At 39.5% G+C, this 14910-nt stretch overlaps 1 protein-coding gene across 1 annotated transcript; it reads left to right on the top strand.

Moving 5' to 3' along the window:
• The first annotated feature begins 9137 nt into the window (after nt 1-9137).
• On the top strand, nt 9138-11531 carry LOC131679778 (uncharacterized). Its single transcript, XM_058960521.1, has one exon. The coding sequence runs from the start codon at nt 9138-9140 to the stop codon at nt 11529-11531; it is 2394 nt and encodes a 797-aa protein (XP_058816504.1).
• Nucleotides 11532-14910: the final 3379 nt, after the last annotated feature.

Raw genomic sequence — 14910 nt, 5'->3', positions numbered from 1 at the left:
AAGGTGCAGATAGAAAAGATTTTTGAACTCCCGGTAAAGATTTAATTGTGGCAACACTGATTGGAAGATGCAGCACACATCGCATTATAGATAAGCTTTTCTAGAACTTTGGCTAGACAGTTTAATGTCGGGATTTCTCTGTATTTTTCAATATTGTGCATGTTTTCTGCCTTATGGATGGGAACTATAGCAACTTCTTCCCATGCACTTTGGAAAACATTTTCTTAGATTGAGAGCTGGAAAATTATGCTTATTGGTGCAGAGAGAACTCGGGCACAACGTTTTATAAAAGCAGGAGGAAAGCAATCCGGACCAGGCTCTTTCACCGGATCAACGCTGGACAGAGCACTGAATACGCATCATTTACATTAGGATGAGGTAGGTTGATAGTATACGTTGGCAATGTTTCAAGGTACTGTTGTTGAGGTCTGCCGACTCGGCTGCCGACTGTGGAATTTAATTTCAAAAATAGACATTTTTGGTATATTTCCGGAACGTTTTCTGGTATTAATAAACATCCAGAATGTCGAGGGATTATTTCGAAGGCTGCGTTGAACTTGGTTCAGATACTCACCGAATGCACGGTTTCGGGCTATTGCAGTTCCATTTGACAAAGAATAGTGTTGTTGTCCTCGGTCCTACGACGTAAGTATCGCTTTCGTTGTTTCTGGAGCACGTTGCGTAGGCGATCAAGCTCGGGATTCCACAACGGAAAAATATAATCTGCTTTTCAGCCAACACGTTTTTAGGAACATAGCGGCGCTGAATCTTATATATTGACGCGTAGAACGCCGCAACTGCCTGATTTAAATATTTTCCATCCTGCATATCACGCCAATTGACTGCACCAATGGCCATTGAGACTTCATCGAGGTTACTTCGAGTAAAGTCAAAGTTGAGTTCGTCGTTGATTGTATCAAAAGCGTCACTACTATCAGAACGCGTATCATGTCTTAGAACAAAGGGTTTATGCCGAGGGTCTACCTTCAGTATAGATGTCGGAGGCTTAATCAGTTCAAACACGTCCGTGTCGTCGACGAAGGCTAAATCAAGGGTCCGTCCATTCACGTTGCTAAGAGAGCAGATTTGATACAAACCACTAGCGACCAGCGTTTTTGTGATAGCTATCTCTTGTTCCGATGTTGCCTTTTCAGGAATGTAGCACTTGTAAAAGCCTATAAAAAGTACATTGTCTTGTCAGTTGGTCTTCTCAAGGCTATTCTGGACCGCAGAGGAGTGAAAGTTGTAGAAGTTGTCAAGATCGCTGTTCGGTCTCAGATAAATTCAGCAAACAAATAAAGATCAGCCTGGCAGTGAAACGCGTACGACAACTTGTTCCAAATGTTCACATTCAGGCAACTTTAGTACAGTTTCAGTTAGGGTTTTCTTCATCGCTATAAGAACACCACCTCCGCAGCTTAGATGACTGGTAGAAGAGTTGCGATCGCATCGTTAGATTGTGTAGTTCGTCGATAGCTCAGCGTTTAATATATTATCAAGTGGCCAGGTTTCGGTGAGAACGATAATATCGTAGTCACAGGTAGTGAGGGCAAGCAAGAAGGCGAACGTTCTGGTAGTAGACGGACAGAAAATCATGTGCTGTATGCGATGATGTGCTATGAACCAAACGGTGCAGATGATAATTAAAAGCAACATACTCGTCTGAGAAGGGAGTTCGGAAGACCCCCTCACGACCTCCGATTCCAGGGCTGGGACGACTGAGCTGAGCTATCGATGATCGGTAGCACCAAAAGTACCGTTGAGGCGGCATACGGTAACATTATCAAAAAGAGGAGTATGATGCAACACGGAGTGAGTGGGTGATAGGGTTGTGAAAAAAAAATTGTATAATACTCGACTGAGATGGGTGTTGGAGTTAGGTCCGCAACGAGAGGTTTGCGAAATTTTTGAGTAGAACATTCCTCGAATTGACGGAACAAAATCCCTTCCGGCCAGGTCGATGGATCCAATGCAGGCATTGTAATTCTCTCTCACTCACGCAAGAAGAAGCTTATCCAATGTCCAACTTTTCCGGGATAAGATGAGTCGCAAAATTCTCCGTCTCCACAAATAGCGTGAGAATAATTTTCCGGATAAATTTTTTTTGATTTTTTCCTTCTCACCGGAGACGATGATAATATTTTAATTTCATGGAAATCCATGAAAGCTTCAAAATATACACTTAATTTCAAAGAAAAGCATCAAAGAAGTATGACAGACTTGTTTTTTCGTGTTTTGGAATAGCGACAGCAAGGCAGCGAGCGCAAAAAGAGTACCGTGATAAACTCATTCACTTATTCTCCAGCGGTTTTATTTATCCGGAGAAATACCACGTTGTATTTATCCGGAGAAGTTGTGTGAGTGCCAATAACTTTTCGTGTGAAAATGTGACTTTTTATTGTCGCAGTATCAAATTATCCGGACGCATTTACTCATATGAGCGATAAATGCAATGCCTGATCCAATGCGATCGTTTCCAAGCCAGGGTCCAGACCGGTCTGCGTTGGTAAGACTATTAGCCGTTTCCGCTTAATCTGTGTGTAAACTGTTGGACTTGCGTTGGTCCCATTTGGATTTTTTGTCATAGATACAATCTTTTATGAGACTTCGCAACACGGCAAATTGGAGAAAAACTCGCCCAATTCGGCGCTTGTTAGCGCCAACAATATATAATATAACCGAAAATCCTTGAGAATACACACCAGTACAGTATTGAAAGATTGTATACAAAAATTATTAAAAGATTAATAATTTAGACTTAGAATACCATAACACTTATCGCATTACGAACAAGGCCATAACTTTCATAAGCATGATTAAATGAGCCGCTATAAACACGTTTTGTGAAGATCGCACACATCAGTAGAATTAATTATAGCTTGGGAGAATTTATCCATTCCTACTTTCATTTAATAAAATTAGCAAAAAAGGAAAATACACTAAAATTTCTCGTCTCGATAAGCAAACACACATATTGAACCTATGTGAAGAGAAATTCAAATCCCATTCATTGATACTCTTCCACATTTTCTCACCTTGATTTAAGCACGTGACAGCTAAGGTTTTCTAGTTGGCAACCGCGAAAATCAATGAATACATATTTGCGATTGGAATACACCGCCGAAATCCCCAAACACGTTTTCGAGGTTTGCCAAGTTGTAATTCGGGTCTGGTTCCGTTGTCAAAAAGCAAGCGGTGAAATCGCAAACGCTGAATGAAGCTTTCTCGTTCGGCAAACATTGGCCTTTCGTTCGCTTATTGTTGGCAACAGTCCTCCCAAGGCGGCTCGATCAGCCCTACGCTGTGTGTATGTGGATTCGGTGTATGCAGTTCAGTTCAGGGCATCCAAACTTTGGCAGGGAACGGAAATAAACCATGTTGGTCACTGCAGAACATGTCCGCCTCGGTGCAGCCAATAAACTGTGACTCGACTATCCGATGTGACTATTCGAGAGTCCCCTGGGATAGGGCTTCCCGCTCAAACTCAATTACTCCCGTTTCTGTTTGAAAAAAAATTATACTCATGAAAAAAACAAGTTTAAAATTATTTGTATCCAAGATTTCTTGATTGAAATTAGCTAGCAGAGCATTTTTCCTATTTATTTTTATAGTCCAATAGTAGACAGTCAATTAAGGAAACCAAGTGCATTAATTGTTTCGCAAACCCTGCACAACACCGTCAAAGGCGGCTTCATGCCCCAAAATCGCAACCCTAGCATGTTCGAACTTTGACCGAATCCGTCGGTTGTAATCAGAATATTGAACAACACACAATCAGTCGGAGAATGTAGAGGCGCCTTTTGCGTGATGCAGCGTACTTTCCCCAACGCCGAAGGCCGAATTGGGAAGGTGTGGCGGAAAACTGTAATCGAGGTTTATTTATCGACAGATATTCCGCAAACTTTGTGATTTACGGTGAAAACTTTACGCTACATGTATTTTCACTCTACGTGCTTTTCTTACCAGCTTCCCGTCGGTGACTGCACCGTGCCAACACAAAACCCGCGTGAAAGAGACCCCAGCATAGAAATTGTTCACCACCGGAATCCGGGGAACTAAGGAAATGAGTGTTGAGGGATGTTTGTTGGCAAGAAACTCAAACTTGGATCTCCTCGGGGATGGGGAAAAAATAAGTGCTATTGGCTCGGGACGAAGGCATACATACGGTTCAGTGCTAAGTGAATGGTTTTTCTTGAGTTTTCGGCAACTTTGGCTCGGTTGTGATCAGTAATTGAAATTTACTGGCTGATTGGAACCATGTGACAGATCTACAAAATTTATTCCAGACGCAGCGTAATGGAATTAACATTTTTGTCGAGTTTTGGATAAACAAGCTCGGTTCTGTGGTAGATTGACATGTATTGAATTTGGCACTTGCTTCACAGATGAAGCGTAAGGGGGGAATGTTTTACTTGTTTGGTTATTGTTAGTGAGATGGAACATTTTTGGATTGCAGGAATCTTCGTTGTTTCTGTACGTTTTTTTTCATTTTCATTTATAGACGGAGAAGCGGGGAAGTAATTCAATCTTTTTCAAATTATATCAAGATCAATTTTGAGAAAATCACTATCGAAATGATACCAAAGTTTTTCAGTAGTTCGGTATATGTATTGTTTTTAGCTTACTCACATTGGAGTTTGTGTAAAATGCTCGAGATTTGCAATTGATACCCTCTAGTAAGTTTGTTTTTAGTTTTTTCCACTTCCTCATCATTTCCTTTTCGTTCTTCGCCTTTCCTTTGGTCTTCCGAAGTTGAACCTTCATCATGGTCATGGTGGTTTCGATCGGACAAAGTTCAGGACAGTTTGGTGGGTTTATGTTCCTTGGCACAAAATCCACAGAAATAGCAGCAATCCTACTCCTGCACGATATTAGAGTAGCGGCTAGGAACCAAATCAGGCTAACACATCGATCCTGAATCGCGCTGCCTCAAAAGCGGTAAAAACCGTTTTTGGGGGCTCAGTTTTGTACATCTCGCCGTTTATAGTACTTTTGGTCATGAATGGCTCACTACGCTTGCCACAAGTGCACATAGCCTACCAAATCAGGACTTCGAAGCTAATTTCAACATCTTCTCCCGTTTGAAACGGAACTCTACAACAATCTTGGCCTTACCCACACTGAAAAAATGTATATATTTTTCGAAATATATTTTTCGTACATATGATGAATCATTCGTAGTTCTATTGAAACACTTTTATATTTTATTACGAGTTTTTCGTACAAACCACGAAACGACTTTCGTTGACTTCATTAATTGTTCGAATTGTTCGCTGATATATACGAAAGTCTTTATAATATTCATGAGTACCATTCCTCAAACGTCAAAAGAGCTTCAATAGAACCGTATCCGTGTCCGCCGGTTTATGGAAGATTTTCTAAACCTCTTTTTCTTTTAGTAGATCCAGAATCTGGAGCAGTACGGACTCGACCGGATTCAGATGAGCCATCGCGAATCGTTCGTAATATACACAAACACTTATTAAAACAAACGAAACATTTCGTTTCATTCACGAAAAATAATTTCGTTATAAACGATAACATCCGTGCAATGTACATCAAATATATAAAATTTACGAACACTTTCGTTCATCAAACGACCATTTCTTCAGTTCATGAAATGAACAATGCCTACTATTTACAATGCACGAAAATGCTTCGTTGCAGAAAACGACGAACTCGTGTATTGCACGTTCAATTTCATTATATTTACATATATTTAGTGCATGACATTTTCATTAGCAGCGTTTTCAATCCGGATTGTTTACGAAACATAATTTTTTTTGGCCAAGTCCCGCACCAAAATGACGGATTGCATTTGAAATTAGCAATCAGCGCCCACTCGATTTTTTTTCTATTTTCGTCCAGTTCCTGGCCTGTGATCCACTGTAATTCCTTTTTGGAACCTTTGGAGCGTCTTTGAAATGGTTGAATGATGTTTAGGGGAAGATGGGGTACAATGCACCCCTAAGGCCATATGATCATAATTTAGCTACCGTAAAAAGAGGGAACATTGATCACTCGTAATTTATTCCAAGAACAATCTTTTAGGACAAATAGTCCCGTCAAAGCATGATGCGTCATTATAATGAAAATTGTGAAATAATTGACCTTTTCATGTCTAGAAAACCGTAGACTTTAGAGTTTAACCGTAGAAATAATGTATAGCCCCCTATTAAGACCCGGGGCTATTAAGACCGTGGGGGTATTTCGGACCCCCTCGATTTCTCAGAAAATCGTAAGACTTTGTGACTGTCGTACATATTCGTGGAACCGCTATTTTAAAACATTAATTTTGTCAGCTGAATCTAATTATTTGTTTATTATTTTTTTTTTTGGAATGAAGATACAATTGTTTTATTTTTTTGCTATCCTCGAAACAAAAACTACTATAATAATAAAACCGTGATTAAAGCAACAAATTAAAGTGAAAAAATAAAGGTAAGTATTTTAGATAGTTTTTTACATGAAAAAATTAAAGGTAAGTATTTTAGATAGTATGAGCGTACGGGGTTATTCGGACCCCTATTCCATCATACACCGTTCAACGGCTTGCGGCTATGCAAACGATTGCAAACGCCACAGCAAAGAAAATACATGATGTGCCAAGCGACAGCTGTGACTAACCAGATTAATTAAGTTTTTGTAACGCATTTTTGTTTTCTTAAGGAGTTTCTCTAATAAAAATTTCATAGGTAAACATAACTCCATAGTGAAAAAAATTGACGGTCTCAATTGCCCCGTAGGGAGGTCCGAATTACCCCTACGTTGTTAAAGGATGAAAAAACGTAGAGTGTTGCAAATCTTCGCCTAGCGCTGCCATGGAGTGGTGCAAATGAATTTGCATGGCTTCAAAATGTAGCTGAGGTTCGTAGATAAGAAGAACGAATAAAACCGATTCATATATGTGACACTCAAACAACACCATGCGCATGCCTCGCGCACACCAAACGCTACATTGATTAGTTCCCCATTGAACTAAACAAACCCTAACAAAGAAAGCAGTTTGCTTCTTTCAAATAAATGTTAGCTCGACCAGCGTGACCCGACCGATACGTGCTCCCCTACAACAGCATAAAATCAACGAACATCCAAACCCACATACGACAAGGATTTGAATCACATACGACAAGAATCACCACACGAAATATAGATGATCATGGAAACGAACGAGGATAACCGAACACCACCCAGTTATATTTTTAAGAACATTGTTAGATAAACGATGAAGTTCTACGATACCAATTCAATACCACCACAAGCGCAACAATCCGTGTGCCGTCACTCCACTACTAAGCAGAACTAACTGAGGTTGCAATTATTCTTGGTATAAAATTTCATTTCATATCATGCTGTAAGGACGCCAGCCACTCTTGAATATACCAATCAAGAACGTCCATGTTAGTCCGACACATACGAAACAATGTGTTATTTCTAATTTTGCTGTAGAAGTAGAATACAGATTCTAACAAAAAAAAACAATTATAGATACCATCGATATTAGGCGATGCGAGTTCAAGTTTAGGTAAGGAAACATAGCTGGGACAGTTGACAACATTTTACTAACAAAGCGTCTATGAAAATGTGAAAAAGCGAAAATTTTAGATAAAGAAGATTGCCGTCAAGAAGGATCGAATCCGGCCTTGTACGTCAGATGGCAGAGCAAAAAAAGAAGAAAATCACAAACTAGACAACCACGAAAGAGAAAAACAAATATTACTGATATGTAGATTATAAACAAGAGTGTCGAATTCATTACAGAACTTTAGAACTATCACATATCAAGACGAAATAATCTTTCGATGAATACAATAGAAATATTTTTCTTGTGACATACTTGTACTATTGTACACAGCATAAAAAACGATGATTTCGACTAACATATCATACAGTAACCCAAATGATTTGAATTTAAAGTAGAGAGGCGGTCATGGATATTTGCAATTGGGGGGGTCGCTGAATACAAATTTTGCATTAAAAAGGAGCATCATGAATTCAAACTTATTAGTAAATTAAAACTACGGATATTGTATTAATCGTAGCGGGCTTTCGCCCCGCACGTCGAACACTCCGTACCGATATTTGTTTCAAAAAGGAGCGTAAGCGTCAAATAAATTAATATAAGTCAAGTTAGATTCTCTATGCAACCTAGTTCAAATAGAACTGGACCCACTTGTTCTGTGACTCTCGGAGCGATCGGTCTATCTTTCCCGTTCGTGCAGTGTAACGTTAAAAAGAATAGTGCCATTCCGCTGCAAAGGTTATCTTGCGCATTCTCCACCACGGCGAGGTTTCAGTATTTTTTCCCTTCCTTTGTGTTTCTGCGAGTTCGCCGTTATCCGGCCGTTGAGCAGTGAAGCAGTGTTTTTAAGCCGTCTGGATACCGTTATATACACAAGTTAAATATCGCATAATACTACCCTGGCTCAAGGTTTATCCACGCGCGGCAACCGGGCCTTACGTGATTTTCTTCCCGGCCAAAGATAAAGAGTGTTTGAATTTATTGAAGATTTCTCGTGCTCTGACGGAACGATATTCGACCGTGACAGAAATGTTGAAAGTACGGTCTGATAAACTTCGGGTAAATAACTTAAGCCAGGCAAATGATATTGCTGGTTGCGTGCCTTTTACGAAGGAGTATAGTGTATATGTGTGTTTTTTACATGCTATGATTGATGTGTTTCGGTGATGATAAAAATAAAACCATTTCCGTAGTTAACGTTTCAGCTTACTATATTCAGCTATCTTCAGAACTATTTAGTAATAAGAGTAATCAAAAAAGTACAATCAATTTTACATTTGAATATCTTCTTAAACCGGTACGGTAAATTAACTTCAAATGTAAAATTGATTGTACTTTTTTGATTACTCTTATTATTAAATAGTTCTGAAGATAGCAGAATATAGTAAGCTGAAACGTTAACTACGGAAATGGTTTTATTTTTATCATCACCGAAACACATCAATCATAGCATGTAAACATCCACAAACGGCGATTAAAACTGTAAAACATTAAATCAATTGATCAAGGAAAAAATAGAAGAATAAACGCGATGTTCATCGTGTCAAGAGTAGCAAGAAAGTACAACGATGAGACAGGTAGGCTGACCAAATGCTTACTCAAAACCGCAATCAAAATGGCGAAAATGAAAAATCGACTAAAGTTTCTATTGAACTGTCGGAAGTGCAAACTGGTACCAAAGTGCTTGAACTATAAAGTCGGCGTAATGATGCACAGCGCAATATCCCGCCAGGAACTGAAAAAACTGGAACACCGACATAAAATCAGAATCATCAGTGTGCTCGTTAGCGATACGAAACGTCTTTTGGAACAACTACGTGGCAAAAAACACCATCTTTGTGAAAAAATCCAATTTCTGGTAGACGAACATGATTGGGAAGAAATACATGAGACGGTGGAGAAGAGAGCAGCCAATGTCTACAACAAAACGAAGCAAACCGAAATAAAAAAATTAAACAATCTGAAAAGGAAAAAGATAGAAGAGATCAACCATCAGACCGAATGGATAGAGAACACAACGATCCACGAAATTCCCGATTATCTAGAACGAACGCTTCTCCTGGGCCCCAACTTCAACATACAACCCAAAAAAAACATTCCGTATGTTCGTCTCGTAGCGGACGTTGAGACAGCTATAAAAAACAAACCAGAGGCCGACGACATTCGAGCTGAAGTGTCTACAATTGTTTCCAACTACATCAACTACCAGAATCAACCACGAACGAAGGAAAACGAATGGATACATAAAGACATCGTAAAAAGCCAAAAATATTTGCAAGAGAACCCAAATCTCTATGTGACAAAAGCTGACAAGGGAAATAAAACGGTAATATTGTCAGCCAACGAGTACCACCAAAAAATGACCACGATGTTAAATGATACATCGACCTACAAGCTACGAAAAGACAATCCATCGAATAAAGTGTTAAAAAAGTTAAACACCATAGTGGAGCAGTGGTGGTTAGACAAACACATAGACTCAGCAACCAAGCGCAAACTTAAAGTATACAACTGTAACCCACCGCGAGTCTATGGACTTCCCAAGATCCACAAAGAAAACCGTCCTCTCAGACCCGTTGTATCCACCATCGGCTCAGCAACTTATCGTATGGCCCAATATCTATCAGAAATTTTGAACAATTTGGTAGGTAAAACGGAGTACCATGTGCGCAACAGTTTCGACTTCGCAGAAGAGATATCCAAGGTGAGGGTACCGGAGGGATTTGTACTCTATTCGCTAGATGTAATATCCCTCTACACTAACGTTCCGGTAAACAAGGTGTATGAGTATGTGGAGGAAAGATGGAACGAGTTAGAGCACGAAACGAGCATTCCCTGGCAAAGTTTCAAACAGGCCATGCAGACGGTACTAGAAGCTTCCTTTTTCCAATACGATGGGAAATGTTACGATCAAATATTTGGTGTACCGATGGGATCCCCATTGTCTCCAGTTATTGCAAATATAATTATGGAAAAACTAGAAAAAGATGCAATAGAAAAACTAAAGCATAAAAATATATCGCTCACAGTATACCGCCGATATGTAGATGACTGTTTTTTAGTAGGACGAGAAAACGAAATAGAAACGGTTATGAATGTGTTCAACGGGGAACATAACAGCATTAAATTCACGGTAGAAAAGGAGCAAAATAATTGCATCCGCTTCCTAGACCTGCATTTCACTAGAGAAGGAGAAAAAATAAGCAAGACGTGGTACCCTAAGCAAAAAACGGGTCGATACCTTGACTACACATCAGAGAGTCCGCATAGCCACAAGAAAAACACTGTCATCGCACTATTTGACAGAGCGCTTAAACTCACAGATGTAGAAAAACGGGAAGAAACCATAAAAGCGGCATCGGACATGTTACGCTGCAACAACTACCCGGAGCATTACATTAAGCGTGTGCTTAAAGATCGAGTAGAAATACTTTACAACACCATGCGAACCAGGAGAACAGACGAACGAACAACAAAATATGCAGCGATGCCGTACATCCCCTGTTTGAGTGAGAAGATCGGAAAGCTTCTACGCAAAAATGACGTCATCGCAGCGTACCAGCCGATGGACAAAATAAAACACACAATTTTTACCCGACTGAAGGACAAAATCGCAAAAATGCAACAAACAAATGTTGTCTATTCCATCCCTTGCGGCGGCTGTGACAATAGAGCGTACATTGGACAAACATCACAAACACTGGACAAACGCATAACGCAACATAAAAATTTCATACGCACAAGCACGTCGATCACGGGTTTAACTCAGCATGCGATGGAACATGGACATCAGTTTGATTTCTCCAAGACGCGTGTATTGGAGAAAATCAACAACGAAGCAAATAGGCTGGCAGCTGAAACACTACATATAAAAATTCGAGAGAAGAGCGCAGTGAACTTACAGCGCGACGCTGCCGGTTTCTCCTGTGCCTACAACGGCCTTCTCAACAAGCTGCGAACGACTCAACACTACGAGCGAGAGCGACAAAGAGAGACGCCACATACGTGAGGGAAAATATTCAAATTTAGTTAGAACGTGATAGCCACAGTGAGAACATGAGGTGAACGGGTTAAAATGTGAGTGGATAGGTTTAAGAAGATATTCAAATGTAAAATTGATTGTACTTTTTTGATTACTCTTATTATTAAATAGTTCTGAAGATAGCTGAATATAGTAAGCTGAAACGTTAACTACGGAAATGGTTTTATTTTTATCATCACCGAAACACATCAATCATAGCATGTAAACATCCACAAACGGTGATTAAAACTGCAAAACATAGTGTATATGTACCATCAAGTAGGGTTGAATGTGCAGTTATTGTCTCCGATCCGAGTTTAAAATGAGCGGATCTGCTGATACATGGGGTTGGCTATTTTAAAGACATCAGACTCTTATCGTCTTAGAACTGGGACGATAGTGTGCTAGTGTGGGCATCTGTTGATGGAGTTAATTACGATGCTTAAATGATTCCAGTTTAATTCTGAACGCTTTTATCCAAGATACCACGGAAACATTATTAGAACGAAATATATAGATTTCGTCTTCCAAATTCTTAATCAGCAAACCAGAATATCTGTGCCTACTATCGAGACATCACTTGGCACTAGCCAGTTGTATTTTGGTTTCTAACTGGCGCCGATTGGGTGCTGGTTTGGACTTACCTAACTGAATTTTATTATTGAGGCTTATTTCAGTAACTGTACGATAAGACAATTCTCTTTGACAAAATCATCTAAACACAAAACCAAGTCGCGTCTAAACATGTTCAGCAGATATCGGTGACGAATATTTTCTAGTCGTTTCATGTACTTTCTATGAACCTAAACTCAAATTCAAAATGACAGAACATTTCAGAATCTTTTCGATCAGCTCAAACAATGCCAGATATGTTTTTTTGGATACCGTAATGTTTTGTTTTTGGCACTTAAAGACACTTTATGGCATCTAACTATTAGTATTGTTTTTTTGGAACAGGTCGTGGGGTGTCAGGTAAACCCTTATCAAAGTTGAACCAATCGTAAAAGAATATTTTTCAGTGTTTAAATGCGATTTTGTGAATTCGTATTAATTTATTCCGCGCTTGAAATTGTATCCTCAGAATATAGTGCAGCTGAAGTGGATTAAGAGTCAACTATATAATCTTTTTAAATTCCACTCCCTAGTTCCACGGTTGGCCTAATGATTTGGAATAACAAATTGATAAGAAGCAGCTTCGAAGGGAACAATTCATCCATCGTACGTACAATGTTGAGTATAACGGAGCAAGTTGCTGTAGCGTAACAAATTATCCTTCGTCTGTTTTCCATAAGCATCGTACCCGCATACTACCTAGCTTGGTATCGAAGCGAATGAACCCGGGTCTCGTTTGTGTGATGCAGAGAATATTGCAACGCTGCAAAGAACGTCTATTCCGGCTTCAGATCACTTTGATTCCTTACAAATCATATTAATCAGTTCGGAGCGGATCATAAGGAAATTGTGGGCTAGGAGAAAATTCAATTTTGTGTTCATTTTTCTGTTCGTCGTCTCCACCCTAAGAATAATTAAATTGTTGTTCGTCGTCACGCAAGCCCCCGTCCCTTCTAAGAATAATAGGCTTTCTCGGATTCACTGCATTTCGTTCCGTAATGATGTTAAATAGTCAGTTTTGTTTCGAAGTTATATATAAAAGCTAGAATAAAAAAAAAACAATTGAAAATCTTCAAGCAGATTCCTAATTTTAAGCCCCAAGTGTACTCAATAGTATTTTAATATGCGTTTAAGAAAATCAACTCAGATTCACTTCCGCTTAAGTCATATTAAACCATTATTAAACTGCAAAAAAGAATACCACCCAATTCATTTGATAATTTTGTTTCGAATCATGCAAAATAGTTGCTGACGATCTATCTGAATTTTGTTTTTGAAAAAAAGCTACCTTTGTTACCTACAATACATGTTGCGTACACCAGCACAGAAATTTCTCGTTTTCATTTTTCCGCTTTTTGCGCACAAAAGATGAGTGTCAATTTGCGACGGTTATCTTCACACAACTCTATTTGCCCAACTACGCGCCATTTTATAGAATGGACTTCCGCCCTTTTCAAATGTTAGTCTAGAATTAATCAATTTTCTATTACTTCACTCCGGTTGATAATGCCAGTTTACGAGAAGAAGACCGTTCCCGACCGAGCGTTGACACGAACTGGAACGATTTTGTCAACAATATTGAAGAAATCTCGCGTGTTTTTTGAGAAGGGCCAATAAGCATGTTGTCAAAATTCACTTTGAGAAAAAAAAATCCGGACAAACCGTAACTCGCCGAGAATGGATGTTAGCATTTTATGAAAGAGAAAAGTTTTCTCTTTCGTCTGTTGCTGTGATTTATAATCGGAGATTAATGGTTTGTCCAGAATTTTCTCTCAAAGTGAATTTTGACAGAATGCTTATTGGCTCTTCTCAAAGACACGCGAGAAATGCTGGTTTTGTGACGGGAATGAATAAACCTTTTTAACATACTGTATTACAAGAATCTTGTTGTACGGACAAAAAGTACAAAAATGGGCCAGAAAGCAATACAATTGAATTGTATTTTCATATGTAATCTCACATAATCTAAAATGGAATTCTAATTAAAGAGATAGAGAATCATAGAGCCTTACCAATCCACCGAGGTGCCTTTTATTTCAAATCCTATCTGGTCGGGCGATTTCGTTAAACGACGGTTGGCTTAGGTACTGCCCTACCCGGTCATGGGTAGAATTTCCCACACATTGAAAACTCTTTTCCACCGCTCGCCTCATATACCGGATGGTGTGTGATGCGGTGGTACAAAGGTGCAATCAGATAGAATCCATTATCCGTATTTTCATGCCATTAGTCAGCCGGAGACGGGACCGGCCCAAACGGATAGTACGGTGACCCACTGCACACTGTCGGTTCCTGTACTCCTACCTAGCAAACCGGACAGAAGGACGCAGTCCCCATCGCTTTCGCAGTGCACCTTGCGAGAAGATAAAGGGTTCACAGAGGTAAGTGTCGGAATAAATTTGGGACCAAGCTGTTTGTGTTGCATTCAATTTGCCGAAGAAAACGCAAACAAAGCATCGGTTGAATTAATTTGAGCTGAGTGAACGGAGACAGAGGATGTTTTGTGGTGCGGGGAAGAGGCGAAGGTTTAAAAATAGACAAACTTAGTGCACATCAGTGCAATCGCTTGGATGGTTGATGTAAAATGATTTTCTTCCTAATTCTCATGAACGGTAAAACTGGATTTCTTATTCGAGTGTTTGAGCGAGGTGCACCATAAGATCTAATTCCGGTTCAAGTGAAATAGATTAGCACGTTTATGAAAACCGATTTTCGAACGGATCTTCGGTGAATTCCTCGGGATTGGTTGTCCAAT

Source organism: Topomyia yanbarensis, chromosome 2 (assembly GCF_030247195.1).
Source record: "Topomyia yanbarensis strain Yona2022 chromosome 2, ASM3024719v1, whole genome shotgun sequence".
NCBI lineage: Eukaryota > Metazoa > Arthropoda > Insecta > Diptera > Culicidae > Topomyia > Topomyia yanbarensis.
This window is presented reverse-complemented; position numbering and strand designations above follow the sequence as displayed.